The 17,845-nt window shown below is 35.7% G+C and overlaps 1 protein-coding gene and 1 non-coding gene across 4 annotated transcripts in view; one reads left to right on the forward strand and one right to left on the reverse strand.

Annotated features, from left to right (window-relative positions):
- RTN4 (reticulon 4) overlaps window positions 1–17,845 on the reverse strand; it is a 74,502-nt gene that overhangs the window by 42,856 nt on the left and 13,801 nt on the right. Inside the window, exons 2-3 of one of the 3 annotated variants that reach the window (XM_045549613.1) lie at window positions 12,073–12,129; window positions 8,986–11,379 (exon numbers count right to left, since the gene is read on the reverse strand). The exons of 1 other annotated variant lie outside the window; for it this stretch is intronic. In XM_045549613.1, the coding sequence (XP_045405569.1) occupies window positions 8,986–11,379; window positions 12,073–12,129 (2,451 nt within the window). The remainder of the gene's footprint in view (window positions 1–8,985; window positions 11,380–12,072; window positions 12,130–17,845) is intronic. One more of the 3 variants, XM_045549614.1, reaches the window with a different exon arrangement.
- On the forward strand, window positions 4,815–4,923 carry LOC123637663. The gene has a single exon (XR_006735011.1). It is a non-coding gene; the product is annotated as a small nucleolar RNA U13 (small nucleolar RNA).

Consider the following 17,845-nt stretch of genomic DNA (forward strand, 5'->3'; position numbering starts at 1 on the left):
TTGGAGGTACCTGTGTGAACTCATCAGTTCTAAAATATGTGTGCCTATATGTGTATGTTTATTTGTATGTATGTATGTATATAAGCATTTCCTAGCTCTGTCCACTGAAAGAGCTAAAATGCAAAGTCACCGATAGTAGCAATGAACACAACTAGCATCCAGCTCTTGATCTTTAATATCTCACTACTATGAAAATGATCTCTCCTTTTATACTAAAAGAAATCAGGAATACTTGGAGAAATGGCTTATTCCAGGGTTAGAGCAGAGTAGGCATAAGATAAGCCTACAACATTATGTTAGGCCAAAACATCAGAAATGCTCCCCTCCCAACCCCCAAAAAGAAAGCTGCATGTCCTTGAGCCAATTTGAAGAGGCCCTCCAAATATGGAGCAATTTACCAAAATTATTAAGTTCAGTAATGAATTATAAACCACTGGGAGAAAAAATAGAAATTCATGGATCCATACTGATAATTAATTAACTAATTAATGCATTAATGGAAAAGAAGGGCTCTTGCTTAAAGGAGAATGCTGAGGGTCAATTGAAAAAGGTGGAGAGAATGCTGGAGTTGAAAAATAATTTTGCAACCACCATGGTAAAGATTTGATCAAGTAAGAATCATCAGTGGATACTAAACCTAGGGGGGCTGATTTTGATAGATGTTGACTGGGATATTTGCATGATCTAGAAGTGTCACTCCTAAGACTCCTTATCAGTTGTTAGGGAGAAAGAAAGACATTAACAATAATTATACAGTGAGGAAATCATGGACCATCTTGACCAGATTGTCAAAATTAACCTCACCAATGAGAGTAAATGAATAGTACATAACTCCAAATATGTACTATAAGAGAGACACTACATCACCTACACAGTATTTTGACCATGAATCCATTAGTCTCAAACTAATCTCTAAGAAACATCTGACAAATCCAAAATGAGAAATGATCTATTAAAAAGGGGAAAAAGGAGGGCCTATGTTCTTCAAAACTGTTAATGTCACAAATGATAAAGACTAGAAATGGGAAATCCTAGCCAGAGCAATTAGGCAAGAGAAAGAAACGAAGGGCATCCAAACTAGAAAGGAGAAAATCAAGCTGTCCCTGTATGCAGAGGACATAATCTTATATATACATAAAAACCTAAAGATTCTACCCCAAAACTCCTAGAACTGATCAATTCAATAAAGTTGCAGGATACAAAATCAATATACCAAAATCAGTAACCTTTCCATGCATGAACAAACTAGCTGAAAAAGAAATCAAGAAAATAATCTCATTTATAATATCTTCAAAAAAAAAAAAAAAAAAAAAAAACAACAACCTAGGAATATATTTAACCAAGAAGGTGAAAGATCTCCCATCCAAGTACTAACCAGGCCCGACCTTGTTTAGCTTTCGAGATCAGATGAGATCAAGCACGTTCAGGGGTGGTATGGCCGTAGACAAGAAGGTGAAAAATCTCTACAAGGGAAACTATAAAACACTGATGAAAGAAATTAAAAAGGATATTAATACAAGCAAATGAAAAGACATCCCAAACTCATGGATCAGAAGAATATTATTAAAATGACCATACTACTCAAAACAATCTATAGATTCAATGCAATCCCTACCAAATACCAATGACATTCTTCACAGAAATAGAAAAAAAAAAAATCCCAAGCTTCATACGGAACAAAAGACCTCGAATAGGCAAAACAATCCTTAGCAAAAAGAAAAAAACTGGAAGCATCACACTACCAGACTTCAAAGCATACTACAAAGCTGTAGTGACCAACACAGCATGGTACTGGCATAAAAATAGACAAAACAATGGAACAGAGAACCCAGAAATTAATCCCCATTATCTATAACCAACTGATTTTTCAAAAAGGTGCCAAGAAAACTCATTGGGGAAAGGACAGTTTCTTTAATAAATGGTGCTGGGAAAACCGGGTAGCCATATGCAAAAGAATAAAAACTAGATGCCCACCTCTCACCCTATACAAAAATCAACTCAAATGAATCGAACACCTAGGTTTAAGATCTGAAACAATAAAACTACTAGAAGAAAACATACGGAAAAAACTTTAGGACAGACAACACTTTTGGTCTGGGAAAAGATTGTATGTGTAAGACCTCAAAAGCAGAGGCAACGAAAGCAAAAATTTAAAAATAAGATTATATCAAACTAAACAACTTCTGCACAGCAAAGAGTACACAGAATGAAGAAAGGACAGCCTACGAAATGGAGAAAATTCATCCAACAGGGAATTAATATCCAGAATATACAATGAACTCAAACATCAATAGCAAAAAAATAAACAATCTGATTTAAAAATGGGCAAATGATCTGAACAGACATTTTTCACACACACCAAAAATATGTACAGCCAACAAATACATTTTAAAATGCTCAACATCACTAATCACCAGGGAACTGCAAATCAAAACCAAAATGAGGTATCATCTTACCCAGGTGAAGAGGGCCATTAGCAAAATGACAAAAAACAACAAATGCTGAAGAGGATGCACAGAAAAGGAAACTCTTATACACCACTGGTGGGAATGTAAACTAGTGTAATCACTATGGATGACAGTATGGAGGTTCCTCAAAAAACGACAAATAGATGATCCATCAATCCCAGCACTGGGCACTCATCCAAAGGAAAGGAATCTGTACCTCTATGCTTATTGCAACATTATTCACAACACCCAAAATATGGAATCAACCTATGTGTCCAACAACAGACAAATGGATAAAGAAAGTGTAGTATGTATACAAAATGGAATACTATTCAGCCATAAAAAAGAATAAAATCCTGTCATTCATAACATGAATGGGACTGAAGACATTATATTAAGTGAAATACACCAGCAACAGAAAAGCTGAACACTGCTTGTGCTCACTCATATGTGAAAACTAAAAAAAGTTGATCTCACAGAAGTAAAAAGAACAGATACCAGAGGCTGGAAAGGGTAAGGATAGGGATATAAAGAGATTTGTTGAAGGATACAAAATTACAGATATATAGGAGGAAAAACCTCTAATGTTCTATACTACTATAGGATGGCTACAGTTAACAATAACATAGTTTCAAATAGCTAGAAGGATATTGAATGTTCCCAACATAAAAAAATGATAAATGTTTGAGATAATGGATATGTTAATTACCCTGATCTGATCACTATGCATTATATGTATCAAAACATCACTATGTACTCCATAAATACGTACAATCACTACGTGTCAACTTAAAAACTTTTTTTAGAGATTGGAAATGTTCCAGGTTAAAGTGCCAAAACAACCATGACAACTAAACACAATACCTGGGCCCTAAACTGGATCTTGTACTAGAGGGGGGAAATATGCTATAAAGGACATTATTAGGTCAACTAACAGAATTGGAATATAGATGGTAGATGTTAAAAAAGCATTCTATCAGTGTAAGTTTATGAAGTTAATAGCCATACTGAGGTTATGAAAGAGAAAATCCCTATTTGAAGTATTTAAGATAAAAGGCCAGAATGTATATAACTTATTCTCAAATGGTTCAGGAAAAACAAAGATGTATTTACGTGTCATATCCAGTTAGCTATAGAAACAGAGATCACAAATGATAAAGCAAATAGGGTAAAACATTAATAGGTGAATTGAGATGAATGGTGTAACACATTCTTCATACTATTTTTATTTTTCCAACTTTGTTTTTACAGTTTGAAGTTATTTCCATATAAAAAGTTAACTTAAAAAAGCAATTAGTTTTAAAACAAAACACATGCTAAATGATACCATTGGTTTGTTATCATTTTGCTTAATTCTAATCAGAGAGAATTTAACAACTAATGTATCATTAACCCTTCTAGCATACTGTGATTTTTCAGTTCTGAATAAACCTAAATGTTTCTTTGCTCCTGGTCACACATGGCCAGTTCACAAAATCCATCTACGTGCCTAGCTACAAGTAATAGGTTTACTACTGACCATACTGTCCACTAAAACAGGATCTGAAAAACTTTCTATCATATTTACATAAATTAGCAGGTCAGTGCATTCTACTCACATTTGTTGTCTGTAACTTTCATAGAATCCTCTTTTCCATGAAGAATATCCCAAGGGAGATAGCCTTTTTTCTTCCTTAACATGTGCTGGTGGCCACCTACTAGTAATTATTACGCACTCATACCTCTAAACTGTCATTCCTATGCCAAACTGAGACTCTCTGCATCATCTGACAAAACATTTCAATTGTTTGTGGTAGTGCTGCCTGTCAGTTAACTATTGTTTTCAGAAGTTTCACCATTTTAGCCTACATATAGAATAAATGTATGCAAGTATTAGAATATTTTACCTTATACCTTTGTTATTGTATTTTTTAAGTGAGTCGAAAATTGAAAAACTAAAAATGCCAATAATAATCATAATATATTTTAAACAAAAATGGAAAACTGGGAACACAAAGCATAAGTCTTTGGCCACAGACTTTTTAATTAAAGAACATGTATGAAATGCTGGATCTAGATCATGAAAAACGGCCTCTACATAAAGAGGTACTAAAAGAACAAAATAGAGTGAATGCTAATAATCATGGACTAGGAAAAAATCAGCATTTGCATTCCAATATTAAAAATAAAGTTTGTCACAAACTCCTTTATCAAGGGAGGAAGACTATTATTCGTCAATTTTATTGACAAATTTTATCCCCCAATGCTTAATAAAGCACCAATGTCTACATCATAATAACTTACTCAACTTTCTTGCAAAATCAATCTTTACTCCCAAAACTCAAACAATTCTACCAACAAAATGTCATTTTAAGAAAACAAGAAGTGATCCTTTTGTAGTTCGTAAGTGTGATGACTGAGTTTTCATGCTTATGTGTAGGATATGCCTCCCTCAGAGAGTCAGACCTTGTTATGAGTGCATATTACCTTTCTGATGTGAGAAGAAATAAAAATCAGAAAACAAAAAAATCCTAAGGACAACAAATGAGATAATAAATGACTTGAGGAAATTAATCTTAGTTATTATTTAATACTTCTCAATGCTTTTAGTGTTTAAATGTGTATACATTAAGACTCAAATTTTTAAAACATGTATGTATATAATTAGAGATGATATAAAATTTTTAAGCCACCTGAGTGAGCATAGAGCCTCCCTTATATCAGCCTACTACTGTACTTTGGTCCGTTTGACTTCAGTACACTTAACCTGCACTTTCCGGAAGATAAGGAAGTGTCTATGATCATTATAACATACATCGTAATGTCTTTACCAGTCTGTCTCTACCAGCTGACTGAAAGCTGCATGACAGTAAGGCTTTGTCTTAGTCTTCATCTCCCTGCCCCCAAAACAAACTAGCGTAGTGCTTGATATAAGCATGTTAAAGCAACTACCCACTTGCTTTTAACAGATGCCTGTTATAATTAATTCAAGGAAATTAGCAAGTTGCAAGGACCTAATCTAACCCTCTTCCTTTTATAGAAAAGGAAACTGACGTCTAGAGAAACAATGTGATTGTCAGTGATAAAGCCAAGACTAAAAATTTACATACCAACACTCGGTTTCCTTCCCGTAACTTTGCTTCCCATATATTTGGCGTATCCAAATAATTCTCTATTCCCTAGTGAGTTGATACGATAGTTAATATCAAAAAAGGTTAAGCCAAAGAGGTACAAATAACTATTTTCTCAGAGAAAGGACATAAATATCTTCTAAAAAAAAGAATGCCCAAGCACTGCTTATACTTTCTTCTTCAACCATCCCTAAGCTTTTAAAGGCGCTGCTCTTAATTCTAAACTAATAAGCTATAGATCCCTAGGTTTAACAAAATCCAAGAAACAGCTCGCTCCTGAAATACTGAAGTTAGAGAGCTGCCAGCTACTAGAGGACTGGTAGCTTTAAGTTTTGGGAGGACACTAGGGGGAAAAAATTTTTTACGTGTGTCTCAACACTGCTCACATCCGTGCTTCTCCTTGCTCTTTACCTACAATATCATCACCATGCTTCTCTGAATTTCTCAGACCTTTCTTTCTCTTGTTCCCTCCTAAACTATTTTACTTTGCTGCTCAAAACCCCCATTTCACTGTGAACCAGCTGCCCTAAACCTCAACTTCTTTACTGAACATCCCTGTTACCTCACCTTCACTAAAACCTGGCTTTCCCTTGAGCATACTGCTTTTCCCTGTGGAACTTTCTAAATGGAGGCTGCTAGTTCTATACTCTACCACCAGTGGTCCCCACCCATTTTGGCAGCAGGGACCAGTTTCAGGGAGACAATTTTTTCCATGGATGGGGGTATGGGGTAGAGGTTTGGTCAGAGCTCAGGCAGTGATGCGGGCCTGGTTCCTAATAGGCCAAGGATTGGTACCAGGCCACAGACCAGGTGTTGGGGACTGCAGCTCTACACAGCGCAGGAAAGAGGGGGAGGTCAGCACCCTCTTGCTCACCAATGCTGCTTTTGGACTCATTTCAGAGGCCTTGGGCAAAAGTCTTGCCTATTCAGCCATGTCATTCTCTATCCTTCCTCATTGCTTCTATTATCCTGACAGTTGCCTCCCTGCCCTTTGCCAAAGACTCTTGCCCCTAATCTTCCTCCCCACCTCCAGTCCTGCCATCATCCTGTGTGACTTCAATGTCACATGGAAATGCAATCCAACATCCTGGCCTCATAGTTGACTTGACCTCATCTCTAGCAACCTTCACCCAACTCCACTATGAGACTTGTCTCACAGCCAAACCCTGGCCATTAACAATCAACCTGAACTGCTGCTAATCCTCTGAAATTCTAAATTTAACATCTCTCACACACACACACAGAGAAATTCTAAATTTAACATCACACACACACATATACACAATCCCACTTTGCCCACAACCTCCTATTATTCTGACGTTCAGTTATTCCTATATTCTTAGTTCTTAGACCTAATTTGGACCTCAAGTTCACTGACCTTCTTACTCCCCTCCTATCAACTCCCTCTTCTCTTCACAACCTTCAACTTAGATGCCACAGTCCATCACTTCAAATTTCTCTCTTGCTGTTATTATCCTCAACTCTCTTGACTCACTGTCCTTCCACCGGGCACACCTAGCAAAACGAAACTTTGAATCAATACAACCATTTGTTTTTTCTGAACTTATACCTGGGCTGTTTAGCTGCAATACCTTTGTTTCCCCAGTATTTCAGACCTCCTCCACCCCAGCATGTTCCAGTTCATTCTCAGTAAATGACTTAATATACTGCTTTAAAGAATAAACATAAACCATCAAACGATTCCCTCAACCTCCAGCCACAAAACCCTAGCAGTATCATTACCCACACTTTCCTTTCCATTCACTACAAAGTACTGTCTTTCCACCTAAGGCTAATTTCTTCACCTGAACTTGGGAGTTCATCTCATATCCTTCTGACTCTCTACCAGCACCTGTAATCACTTTCCCTCCATCCTTAAGGAAAAAAAGGCTCTTCCACCACTCCATATTCTCCCTCCTGCTTGCTAACACTCTTTCATCGTGTTCTCAAACTTGCTGAGAGTGGCCAACATTCAAAATCCATTTGCTCAAGTCCCATTTACTGCTTAACCCTAGGCTGTGCCCACTCACACCATTTTCCATTGTCATGCCAACACTTTCCCTCCTTTTTGACAAACTTTCATTCCTTACCTTAACTGACTTCTCTAGTATTTGATCATTTTGACCATTTCTTCCACCTTTAATCTTCCTCTTCTCTTGGTTCTTCCCTACTTGATATCCGCGGCTTTAATTTATGCCTCCAAGCCCATGACAAATACACACAGATAGCCAAGTTCTCTCTCAAGAGCTTCAAATATAATACCCATAACTTCTTGGATGTCTTGTAGGTATCTCAATACCAACATATTCCCTGAATTTTTTACCTTCTCCTCTTTAAACCCATTTTATTCTCTCATGTTCCCTATCTCATTTTCTCATACTGCCATCCATACATTTGCACATGTCAGAGACCCGGGGTTCCTGGAGTCATCTTTCCAATTTCCCCTCATCCGTCATGTTGCATATCCATCAAACACCAAGCCCTATGTCTCTGTGCTCAACACACTGCCTGAATGTTCATCATCTCCTTTCTTAAATTACAGCAACAATCTCTAACTTTTCTCTCTGCCACTAGTGCCACCCATCTCAAATACCTAAGTATATTCAGTAAACTTACCATAATTACTACATATTTTTATAGAAAACATAGCTAACTTTTAATGCTAAATAAAAAACACATATGCAAAAAATCACCTTATACAAATCGGATATGTGGAAAATGTAGTCAAAAAATGGGAATCAGTATTTCTCAGAATTCATAATAGCATACCTCAATTTACACTTTTCAACAAAATGTGTACACTCAATATGCCTAGCCTTATTCCCACCACTGAAAAATATACTATACTGAACATTTAAAACATGCTACAGAAATATTATTTCTTTAAAAATTAAATATAATTTCTGGAATAAAAGTATATCTAAAAAATATTGTTTTAATATCACTTGCTCTTCATGCTATCAAGAAACACTGAAGCAAAGAAAAAGAAAGAGACACTGAAGCCAATTTTTTTTTTTTTAAGAGACAGGGTCTCGCTCTGTCACCCAGGCTGTAGTGCAGTGGTGCAATCATAGCTCACTGCGGCCTCAAACTCCTGGGCTCAAGCCATCCTCCTGTCTCAGTCTCCTGAGTCTCTGGGATTATAGGCATGAGCTACAGTGCCAAGCCATTTTCTAGTTCCATGACACAAAATATTATAAAAGTGACCAACGAGTAACTGTGGAAAAGTTCTAAGTGCAAGGGTGAGTGTTGAGTGCAAGAGGAGTAGAAAAGGCACTAAAACCTTTAACTGAGATGGTGGAAAAGACTTCTTATCAATGTGATATATTAGACATCATAAACATAATATACAACACAAAATGTAGTGGAATGTTCCATGGTAAGTCAAAAAGTGGCACAAAGCACAAAACAGTGTATAGATTGATTACCTGAAGTTTTACTCAGCTCTGCTGAAAATATAGCAGATGGTGATCTGTCCTTTTTTTCTGTATCAGCTTTTTTCTCAGCTTCTTTCACAAGAACTTTGGGTTTAACTACACTGCCTATCTCTGTTTGAGTGGCCAACGCTGAAACATCTGGAGGCAGTAAGGGCACCTTTGTTATATCAGACCTATTTTTAGAAAATTCATCTGAGACATGGATTTTCTCTTCATCTTTAGGTTCTATGTTCTTGAAAGAAAAATCACGGGGCAATTCTGTGCAAGGCAATGACCCAGCTCCGTCCTGGACATTAACAATTTCACTTTTAGGGGGTGCTTCTAGGTCAGTGTATTCCCTGGCTAATTTAGAAGAGTCATTTTTAGAACTGACAAATGTAGGGAACTCATCTATAATCTCAATTGGAGATGAATCTGAAAATGTTTCACTTTCTCTTATTTGTGCTTCCTTAGTAATAAATAAGCCATCATTTGAAAAAACTGCATTATTGAGCTCCTCCATCTGCAAAGGAATTTTTTCCTTTTTGCTCAATGTTGAGATTTCGTCAGGTGATACAGTATCTTTTGTGGTATCTAAATTGGGCTTAAAAGATTCCAAATATGGCTTTCCTCCCTCAGGTGGTAAAACGCTGAATTTTTCCTTGTTTTCATGGTCTAGCATTGACTCAGGTGAAGTTTTAGTGAGACTTTCTCTCACAAGTATCACAGCTTCATCTTGTTTTTGTGGAACTTCAGGTATTGAATCATCACTGAACAAGTCAACTGGTTCAGAATCAGGTGAGGAATCTTCAACTAGCTCAGAATGATCAAGCTCTGGCTGTTCAACTTTTGCAATTTCTGAATAATTAGAGAAATCTGGAGTTGGTTCAGTAGACAGCTTTGTTTCTTTAATTAAATCACATGCAATAGATATATAAGGAGCTTCTGTCTCTTGAACAGCTGCATTAATACTTTCAGGCTCTTCTTCCTTTACTCCTGATACTTTTTTTAGTGATACATTCATGGCCTCTTCATATGGTGGGGGATTTTCAGACTCAAGTTTTATGGTTTCATAATTCACTGAAGAAGCTTCTAATGGTGATGAACTGGGCTGCACTGCAGAAGCACCAACACTAGGAACTACAGAATTTAATGGTGCTTCCATAACAATGTCAGGCAAAACTGGTGAAGGAGTAGCTTCAGATTCTTCAAATGATGGGCAAAGCTGTGCTGCAGGGTAAAGTGACTCCTGCATAGCTTCTGATGTTTGGACCAAGTCCATTCTTGTTTCATAAGCAATCTTTGTACCTGTAGCTTCATTCAATTCACTTTCACATGCTTCCTGTACTAAATCTGGGGTTAGACCTTCAGGCATGTTTGCCACTACTTCCTCGGTCACCTTTGATAAATTATCCGTTGTGACATAATCTGTCTCAGAATCCTGTGTTGCTACAAGGAAAGGGTTTGATGTTTTCATGCTAGTATTCTTCTCTGTTACAATCTGGGCCTTCTTTTCTTCTATTTTTTTTTCATCGGTCTTATTCTCTGAAGTATGATCTCCTAACAAAGGAAAAATGTTTGCTGCAATGCTCTCAGCTGCTGTTGCGTTAAAGGGAGCACATGTGATATATGCTCCTGAACTGTCTTTTATAGCTTCTGGTGTGCTGGGTAAAGAAGTATCATCATTACTGCTTTCACTATCTTTTTCATGATTCGTTTGCTGAAGGCTATCTGCAAAACATTTTTTATCCACTTTACTTTCCAACTTGCTCTCTCTGTTACCTCCAGCAGCCAAAACATCACTATCTTGCTTAAAAGTATCTTTCACTTCCCAAACTTGCTCAAATGGTTTGAAGTCTGCATATTCCTCCTCCCTCAAAGGAACTTCTGCATCTCTCTTTTCATTAAAACTGTCCTTTGTTTTTTCTGGAGACATAACTTTGTCCTCTTCTTTAACCAATTTAGTAAGGGCTACAGATAACTCTTGTTGATTATGAAGGACGTTACTGCTAACCAAATCCTCTTCTGCATCTTTACTCTTGACAATTATTTCTTCCCTAGGGTTTGCTGCTATTACGGCAGATTCTGCTTTTGGAGGGCCACTGAATGATGATCCCATTTCTGAGTATTCTAATTCTGAAAACTCTGTTACATCTCTATCTACAAATGGATTTTTTGCCTTCTCTGAGAACTCTTTAGAAGATTCATTTAAAGTTTCTTGGAGTGTTCCTTCGGTGGGTAATACTGTTGATAAATTACCAAGGTATTCATGTTCTTTAAAAGAAGCAGCTGAGAGAGGAGACAGAGAAGGAAGAGAAGCAGCAGTTTCAAGCAGGACAGATGGGAAATCCTCTTGACCAGCCGAAACAGTGTTACCTGGCTGCTCCTTCAAGTCCATAATTTTTTCTGTGACCATGGACAGAAAGGAAAGTTAGAGAATGCCAGTGTTCTCAGAGTTAATGCAAGTTTTATGACAGATTACAAATAATTGTTAGTAAAGATTTACTGTTAACTAAAGTGACATGTTAATACCACTTAATAAATATCAAATAGACTTGAATCATTACTGAAAATATCAAGCTATTGTCAATAACACACATTCATGGCTACACAGGCAATTACATGCTATGCAAAGACATAAATCAAGTCTTTGAGAAAACTTCAAGTGTGATCAACTGAGAAAAGCTACTTTTAACTAGTTTTAGAGGAAGAGAAGAAGATTTGAGAAGACAGTTTGAGTGACAGTATAGAAAGAAAGGGCACTGGATAATTAAATGCCATAAACCAGCATTCATTTACACAAAAGCCTTTTTTGGCTATACTCAAGTAAACTGTACTTAGAGAAAAAGAATGGTCAATATGTAAATGTAAATCAAGGGACCAAGAATTCCTTGCATATTTCCAATTATTAATCAGGTTCTGCTCATTTCTTCCTTAGGCATAGCATGTAAAATGCAAATTTCAACTTTTTCAGTAGACAAACATTCTTGGAACCATATTAATTTTTAGTAAATACAAACTACTCTGTATAGAGTTAATATAACTAAAGAGTTAAAGTTAGAATATACAGAAGATAAAAGGCTGGCAGAAAGAACTTGCCTGCAGAGGAGTGTATCACAGGCTCAGATGCAGCAGGAAGAGCAAAAAGGTTCTCATCTGAAAAACAAATAGAATATAACCTCAGCAGAAATAAAGACAGACTGAAAGGAGACTAAAGATAAGAGGAATAAGCAAGGGTTCAGTTTGTAACGAGTTAACAAAAAACTTTACCTACAGAGAAAAGGCCAAGACTAAAAGGAAGTTGGAAAAAAGTAGTACCATTAATTCAGGTTAAATCATCATATATATTATAACTTGATTAAACGCTCTCCATAGAACCTATCATTTTTCAAGAGGCAGTATAACATGCTTATGTTAAAGAAATCTCATGAATCAAAGTGGCTTTAAAATATTGCTCTCATTTAACATATTGCATCCAAAGCTTTTACTCATATTTTAAGATAGGTAAATTGTCTTGTCCTATCAAGCCAAAAATAAAAATCAAAAAGATGAATTTGAAAAAATTAATAACTTTCGTTTAATCTTTTGTTATTGGTGTTCAATTTAGAACATGCAGAGATTCATGCACTTTATCTTACATTCTATTAATAGGTTGTCTATCTTGAAAGAAAAAAGACTCTAACAGTTATTTCAGTGCTTTTTGAAGACATTAGTCCTGTGTACCATTGTTCAAATGCCAGAGTCCAAAATACAAAAAAAAATTATCATTAGGAAGATACTTACTATCTTTGTTTTCTTTAAAAATAATATAGGTGAGGGCTACTTGTTATTCATAAACATAATTAGTGAGACACTCAGGCAACTGAACTCCAGAGACTATTTTCTTAATCACAAATTATTATAAACTAAATGTTTATATCCCCTTCAAAATTCATATGTTAAAGCCCTAACCCACAATGTGATATTTGGACATAGGTCCTTTGGGAGGTGATTAGGGTTAAATGAGGTCATGAGGGTGAAGCCTTGGTCCAATGGGATTAGTGCCCTTACAAGAAGAGACACCAGAAAGCTTGCTCTCTCTCTCTCTCTCTCCCAAGTACACACAAGAGGTCATGTGAGCACACAGATAGATGGAGGCTACCTCCAAGCCAAGAGAAGGAGCCTCAGAATAAAACCTACCTTGCCAGCACCTTGGTCTTAGACTTCCCAGCCCCCAGAACTATGAGAAATAAATGTCTGTTGTTCACGCCACCCAATCTATGATATATTGTTATGACAACCCAAGCTATTAATAATTACACTGTATCCTGGTACATTAACTTTGTACAATGTCATCATGTACCTGCAGTTAGAAGATCCTGAACTGAAGATCTTCTGTGGTTTATACCAGAGAAAGGCCTCTAGCATAAGACAATTTGAAACAGCCTGAGAGATGACAGGAAGGTATTCTTTTAGCAGAGAGGATCTAATAATAAATCTGGATACTTCTATCTGGAAGGTCAAGCTAAACAAGGTTGGTCAAAATAGATTAAAATCAAAGAGATGCAGCTATCATGAATATGAACTTGTGTCTTCCAAGGGTATTCCCCTTGAACAGGAGAGCTAACTTCACAATGTCATATAAATTTTAGATAAATCTATACTGGGCATGATGTCATATTTAAAAGATTCTTAAATGGGATGGTGAGGGGAAACCCATGACATGTGTTTAAAAGGGTGTCCTACAACCTAGAACAATAAACAATAGGCAGATTGGGCTACTCATCCAAACCAGTAAGATAATAATGCCTTATAAGATTTTTTGAAGTGTATACACATGTATATACATTTTTAAAAGATGACTTGCTATGTGATCTTAGTTAAGTTACATAGTTTATCATTTGTAAAATGAGGGCAAGTTCCTTTCAGCTAAAACAATGAAATATTAGCTTATACAAAACTGAGATTTGGGGGTCAAAGAGCAGAACCAAATAATTACATAACTACTCCATCTAAATAAAAGGTAGCTAATTCTTAAAACAAAACGGTTGCCTTTTTCATCTAGACAATGTAGTTAAAAGCCACTAATTCACAGGCCAGTCTATTTGTAAAGTGAACTAGGAATATATACTACTGTTAAAATTTAAAGGAAAACAAACTACATCTAAAATTGTACCCAAAATTTAAAGTATTTTTTAAAATATACTGTATCTTTATTCCTATCCAACACCAGAATGTCTGATAATAAAAACTATATTCCTGGAATTTGTCCAAGTAAAAAAGTTTTCCAATTGGTATTTCAAATATTCACTACGTTAAATAAAAAAAATCTTCATTTTTAAAAATGGGATTCAATGCAGAGTTAACCACAAAACAACTGCTGCATTTCTAAAAGCTATTATTAAAAAATCCAGAATAGGCCACTACCATTTGGATCTTCAAGATAGCTGCTTGGACTCCTACTAAAGCAATCATGGATCATGGAATTGAATTGCCTGGGTTCAAATCACAAATCCATCACTTACAACTGTGTCACCCTGAGAAAAGTTATTGCTTAGCCATTCTGTGCCTCATTTCCTCATTTGTAAAACACGGATAATAGCACCTACCTCAAAATGTTGGGAGGGAGTGGAAAAGAAAAAAGAAAACAACTTGCCCTAAGTCACAGAGCTCGGAGGCCAGAAGGCCAGGATTCAAACCACAGTCTAATTCCCAAGTCCTTATGTTTTTATATTCTGTGATGTGTTTATGCACAAGAGCAATAAACGGTGTTAATTCTTCTAACTTTATCAGCCTCTCAAGTTTGTTGTCCCGAAACAAGATAAATTTTCACCCAGCAAATATACCTTGTAAATATCTGAAATACTGGACTGATTAATTACTTCTATTCTACAGTATAAAAACATTTATAGAGACATTAATGTGGGCTAGGTACTGTGCTGATCAGGCACATTTGTTTCAAATGCTCATGCAATCCTCAAAACCACCCTGTAAGGTAGATACTATTGTTGTCCCCATTTCACAGATGAGGAAACAGAGACATAAAAAGGCTAAGTAAATTTCCCCAGTCATAAAACTGAAAGTGATAGATCTGAGATCCAAACCCAGACAGTGTACAAGTCCATGCTCTCTTTTGTGACTACTCTGTAGTACTTCCCTTTCCTGTATGTACTTAGAATTTTAAAATGACTAATAAATAAAAGTAATGCCATTAAAAGAAAATTCTGATCAATAATATATATGATAAGCTACCCAATTCTAAGGCTAAAAACACCTAAAATTATTTGTTTTGAAAAAATATTACTAATTTTGTTAGTCTTTTTCTGTAAAAGATCCTGACTTTCACAAACGAATAAACAATTTTAAAATCAGGAATACTATATTAAGCAAAAAGCATAACATTCTAAATTGCTGAGTTACATTACATATACACTGTTACATTATTAGGATTAAAAAAAGGGCAAATGATGCCTCCTCTTTTTATGATCTATTCATAATGCTAATTACTACATGAAATAAAAATTTTAATCATCAAACTCATTTGTGCTATTTTGAACTCATAGACAAAAAAATTAATAAATATTAAAGACTTAATTATGTCCACACACTAACTAAAAACATAGTGGCACTTTTCCAAAAATAAAAACAAAAGCAAGTTTTCACTAAATAATAAGCAAAGAGGAAGCCAGAACTTTCCCAGTTAAGTCTCTGCATCCATGCTATCAAATTAATATTCCTAAAAAAATTTCTATATATTCTCTTGCTCCAAACACTTAAAAGCTCCAGTTATCCACTGAATTATAACTAAAGCCCTTAGATAAATGAAGCCTCCACCATATGGCCCCAACTTAACTGTCTAAACTTATTTAAACAATTTTTCACCTATCAACTACACTAACTAAACACCATTCTTCCTAATCATACCCATGCCTTCCCCCTCTACATCTCTGAATGTTGACATCCATTAAACCTCAAATTCACCATATCCAACCTTACTTTTTTTCCAAAACATACTCATGCTTATCTTATTTTTGTTAATCTTCCACCACATTTCCAGTTATCTAAAGCTCAGGAAATTAAGGAACTTAGTCAGTCACATAGCTAGGTAATGACAAAACTAGAAAAGTAAAACTCTGTCACTACAATCAAATATACACTTATTTCCTTATCACTCCCCATAAAATGAACAGAGTCATACTTATAGTGACAGCATGAAAGATGAGCACCATTCACAGAACAACTTTTTCCAAATGATCTATCCCTCAATGTTGGTCCTAAAGCTAGATTCATTTCCTTACCCTTAGTATACATTTAGACTATTTCTCTCTAACTACTTTGAATGCTAATTACTTCCATCACATAAGGATCTGTTTCAGAATTAAAGTTCACTAAAGAGATGTTTAGAGTATATCATTTTTTTTTAAAATAAAAGAGGTATGTCAGTTTTTAATATATTACTGCAATTTATTACTAATGAATTAAAAAATATACAAGCTCTCACAATCTCACCAATGTCTGCACACATTATACGGAGTATTTTCCTTGACATGCTCATTTCAAAAACTTTCACCAACCAAAAGTGAAATTGGTCAGTAAAATCTTATCTAATTATGAAACTAGAAAAAATGCATTTTAAAACTATAGAGAAGAACTTCTGCTTCTGGCTATAACAGTAATTATATCAGATTAGCTCTTCCAATATAAACAAATATAAATATGGACAAAATATAGAAAGCAACTATCTTGAGACACTGGACGACAGGTAGTAGGCAAGCATGGGAAACAATCGCCCTGGCTTTCTGTCTGAAAACACTTCCTGGTCTACAGTATAGGTAGAAGGAGCCCAAGAATACCGCACCCTTGCTAAGCTGAGTAATTATCTGCAATCTGCAAGGCAGGGTAACATGCAAAGGAAAGCTTCATAGAAAAGGAGCTCCAAAAATCTGGATACAGGTTCCTCTTACATTTTGGGGTGAATACCATGCTGCACATGCACAGCATAAGACTCAGCAAGGCCTAGCCAAGAAACCTATGGTAGACTTGTGAGCTAAACAGATATTTTGAAGGGCAGACACTGCTGGAAGACTTGACCTAATAATTTCAATCAGTCAGAGTGGAGAGAACTCACTGAACACCACAAGCATACAACTGAGATCCCAGAAAGGGAACACCTTAAGAGTAGGACTACTCTAACCTCAAAGTAAGGAATACTCTAGACCAAGAGTCAGCAAACTACGGCTTATGGGCCAAAGTTGTTTTGGAACACTGCCATGCCCATTCATTTATGTATTGTCTATAGCTACTTTTGCACAATAAAAACAGAGATGAGTAGTTAAGACAAAGGTTGCATGGCTCACAAGCCTAAAATATTTATTATTTGGCCCTTTAAGAAAAAGTCTGCTGACTCCCGCCTCTCAACCCATCCTAACTTTAAAATCAAAGCTTGAAAGGATCAAGATAATTTGCCAGCAAATTAACTGCCTGCTAGAACAAAGTTAACATCACCACATCCACAACATGCAGTATAAACTAAAAAAATTACTGGACATGTAAAGAAGAAAATAGGACCATAAATAAGAAAAAATAGCTAATACAAACAAACAGAAGTAATGTAGAAGTGAATTAGCAAACAGTAAAATGGAAATTAAAATAGCTATTAAAATATTACTAAATAAGCATAGAAGACAGATATATTGAGTGAACAGACAAGGAACCTTGGTAGAGAAATACAGAGTAGAAAAAAAGAACTAAATGGAAATGCTAGAACTGAAAATTACGTTAACAAAAAAGAAAAAGAAAACAGAAAAACACTAGATGAGCTTAAAAGCAGATTGGGCAATACAGAATAAAAGATTTATTGATAAATAAGCTTAAAGAAAGATTAATAGAAACT

Source organism: Lemur catta, chromosome 4 (genome assembly GCF_020740605.2).
Source record: "Lemur catta isolate mLemCat1 chromosome 4, mLemCat1.pri, whole genome shotgun sequence".
Lineage (NCBI taxonomy): Eukaryota > Metazoa > Chordata > Mammalia > Primates > Lemuridae > Lemur > Lemur catta.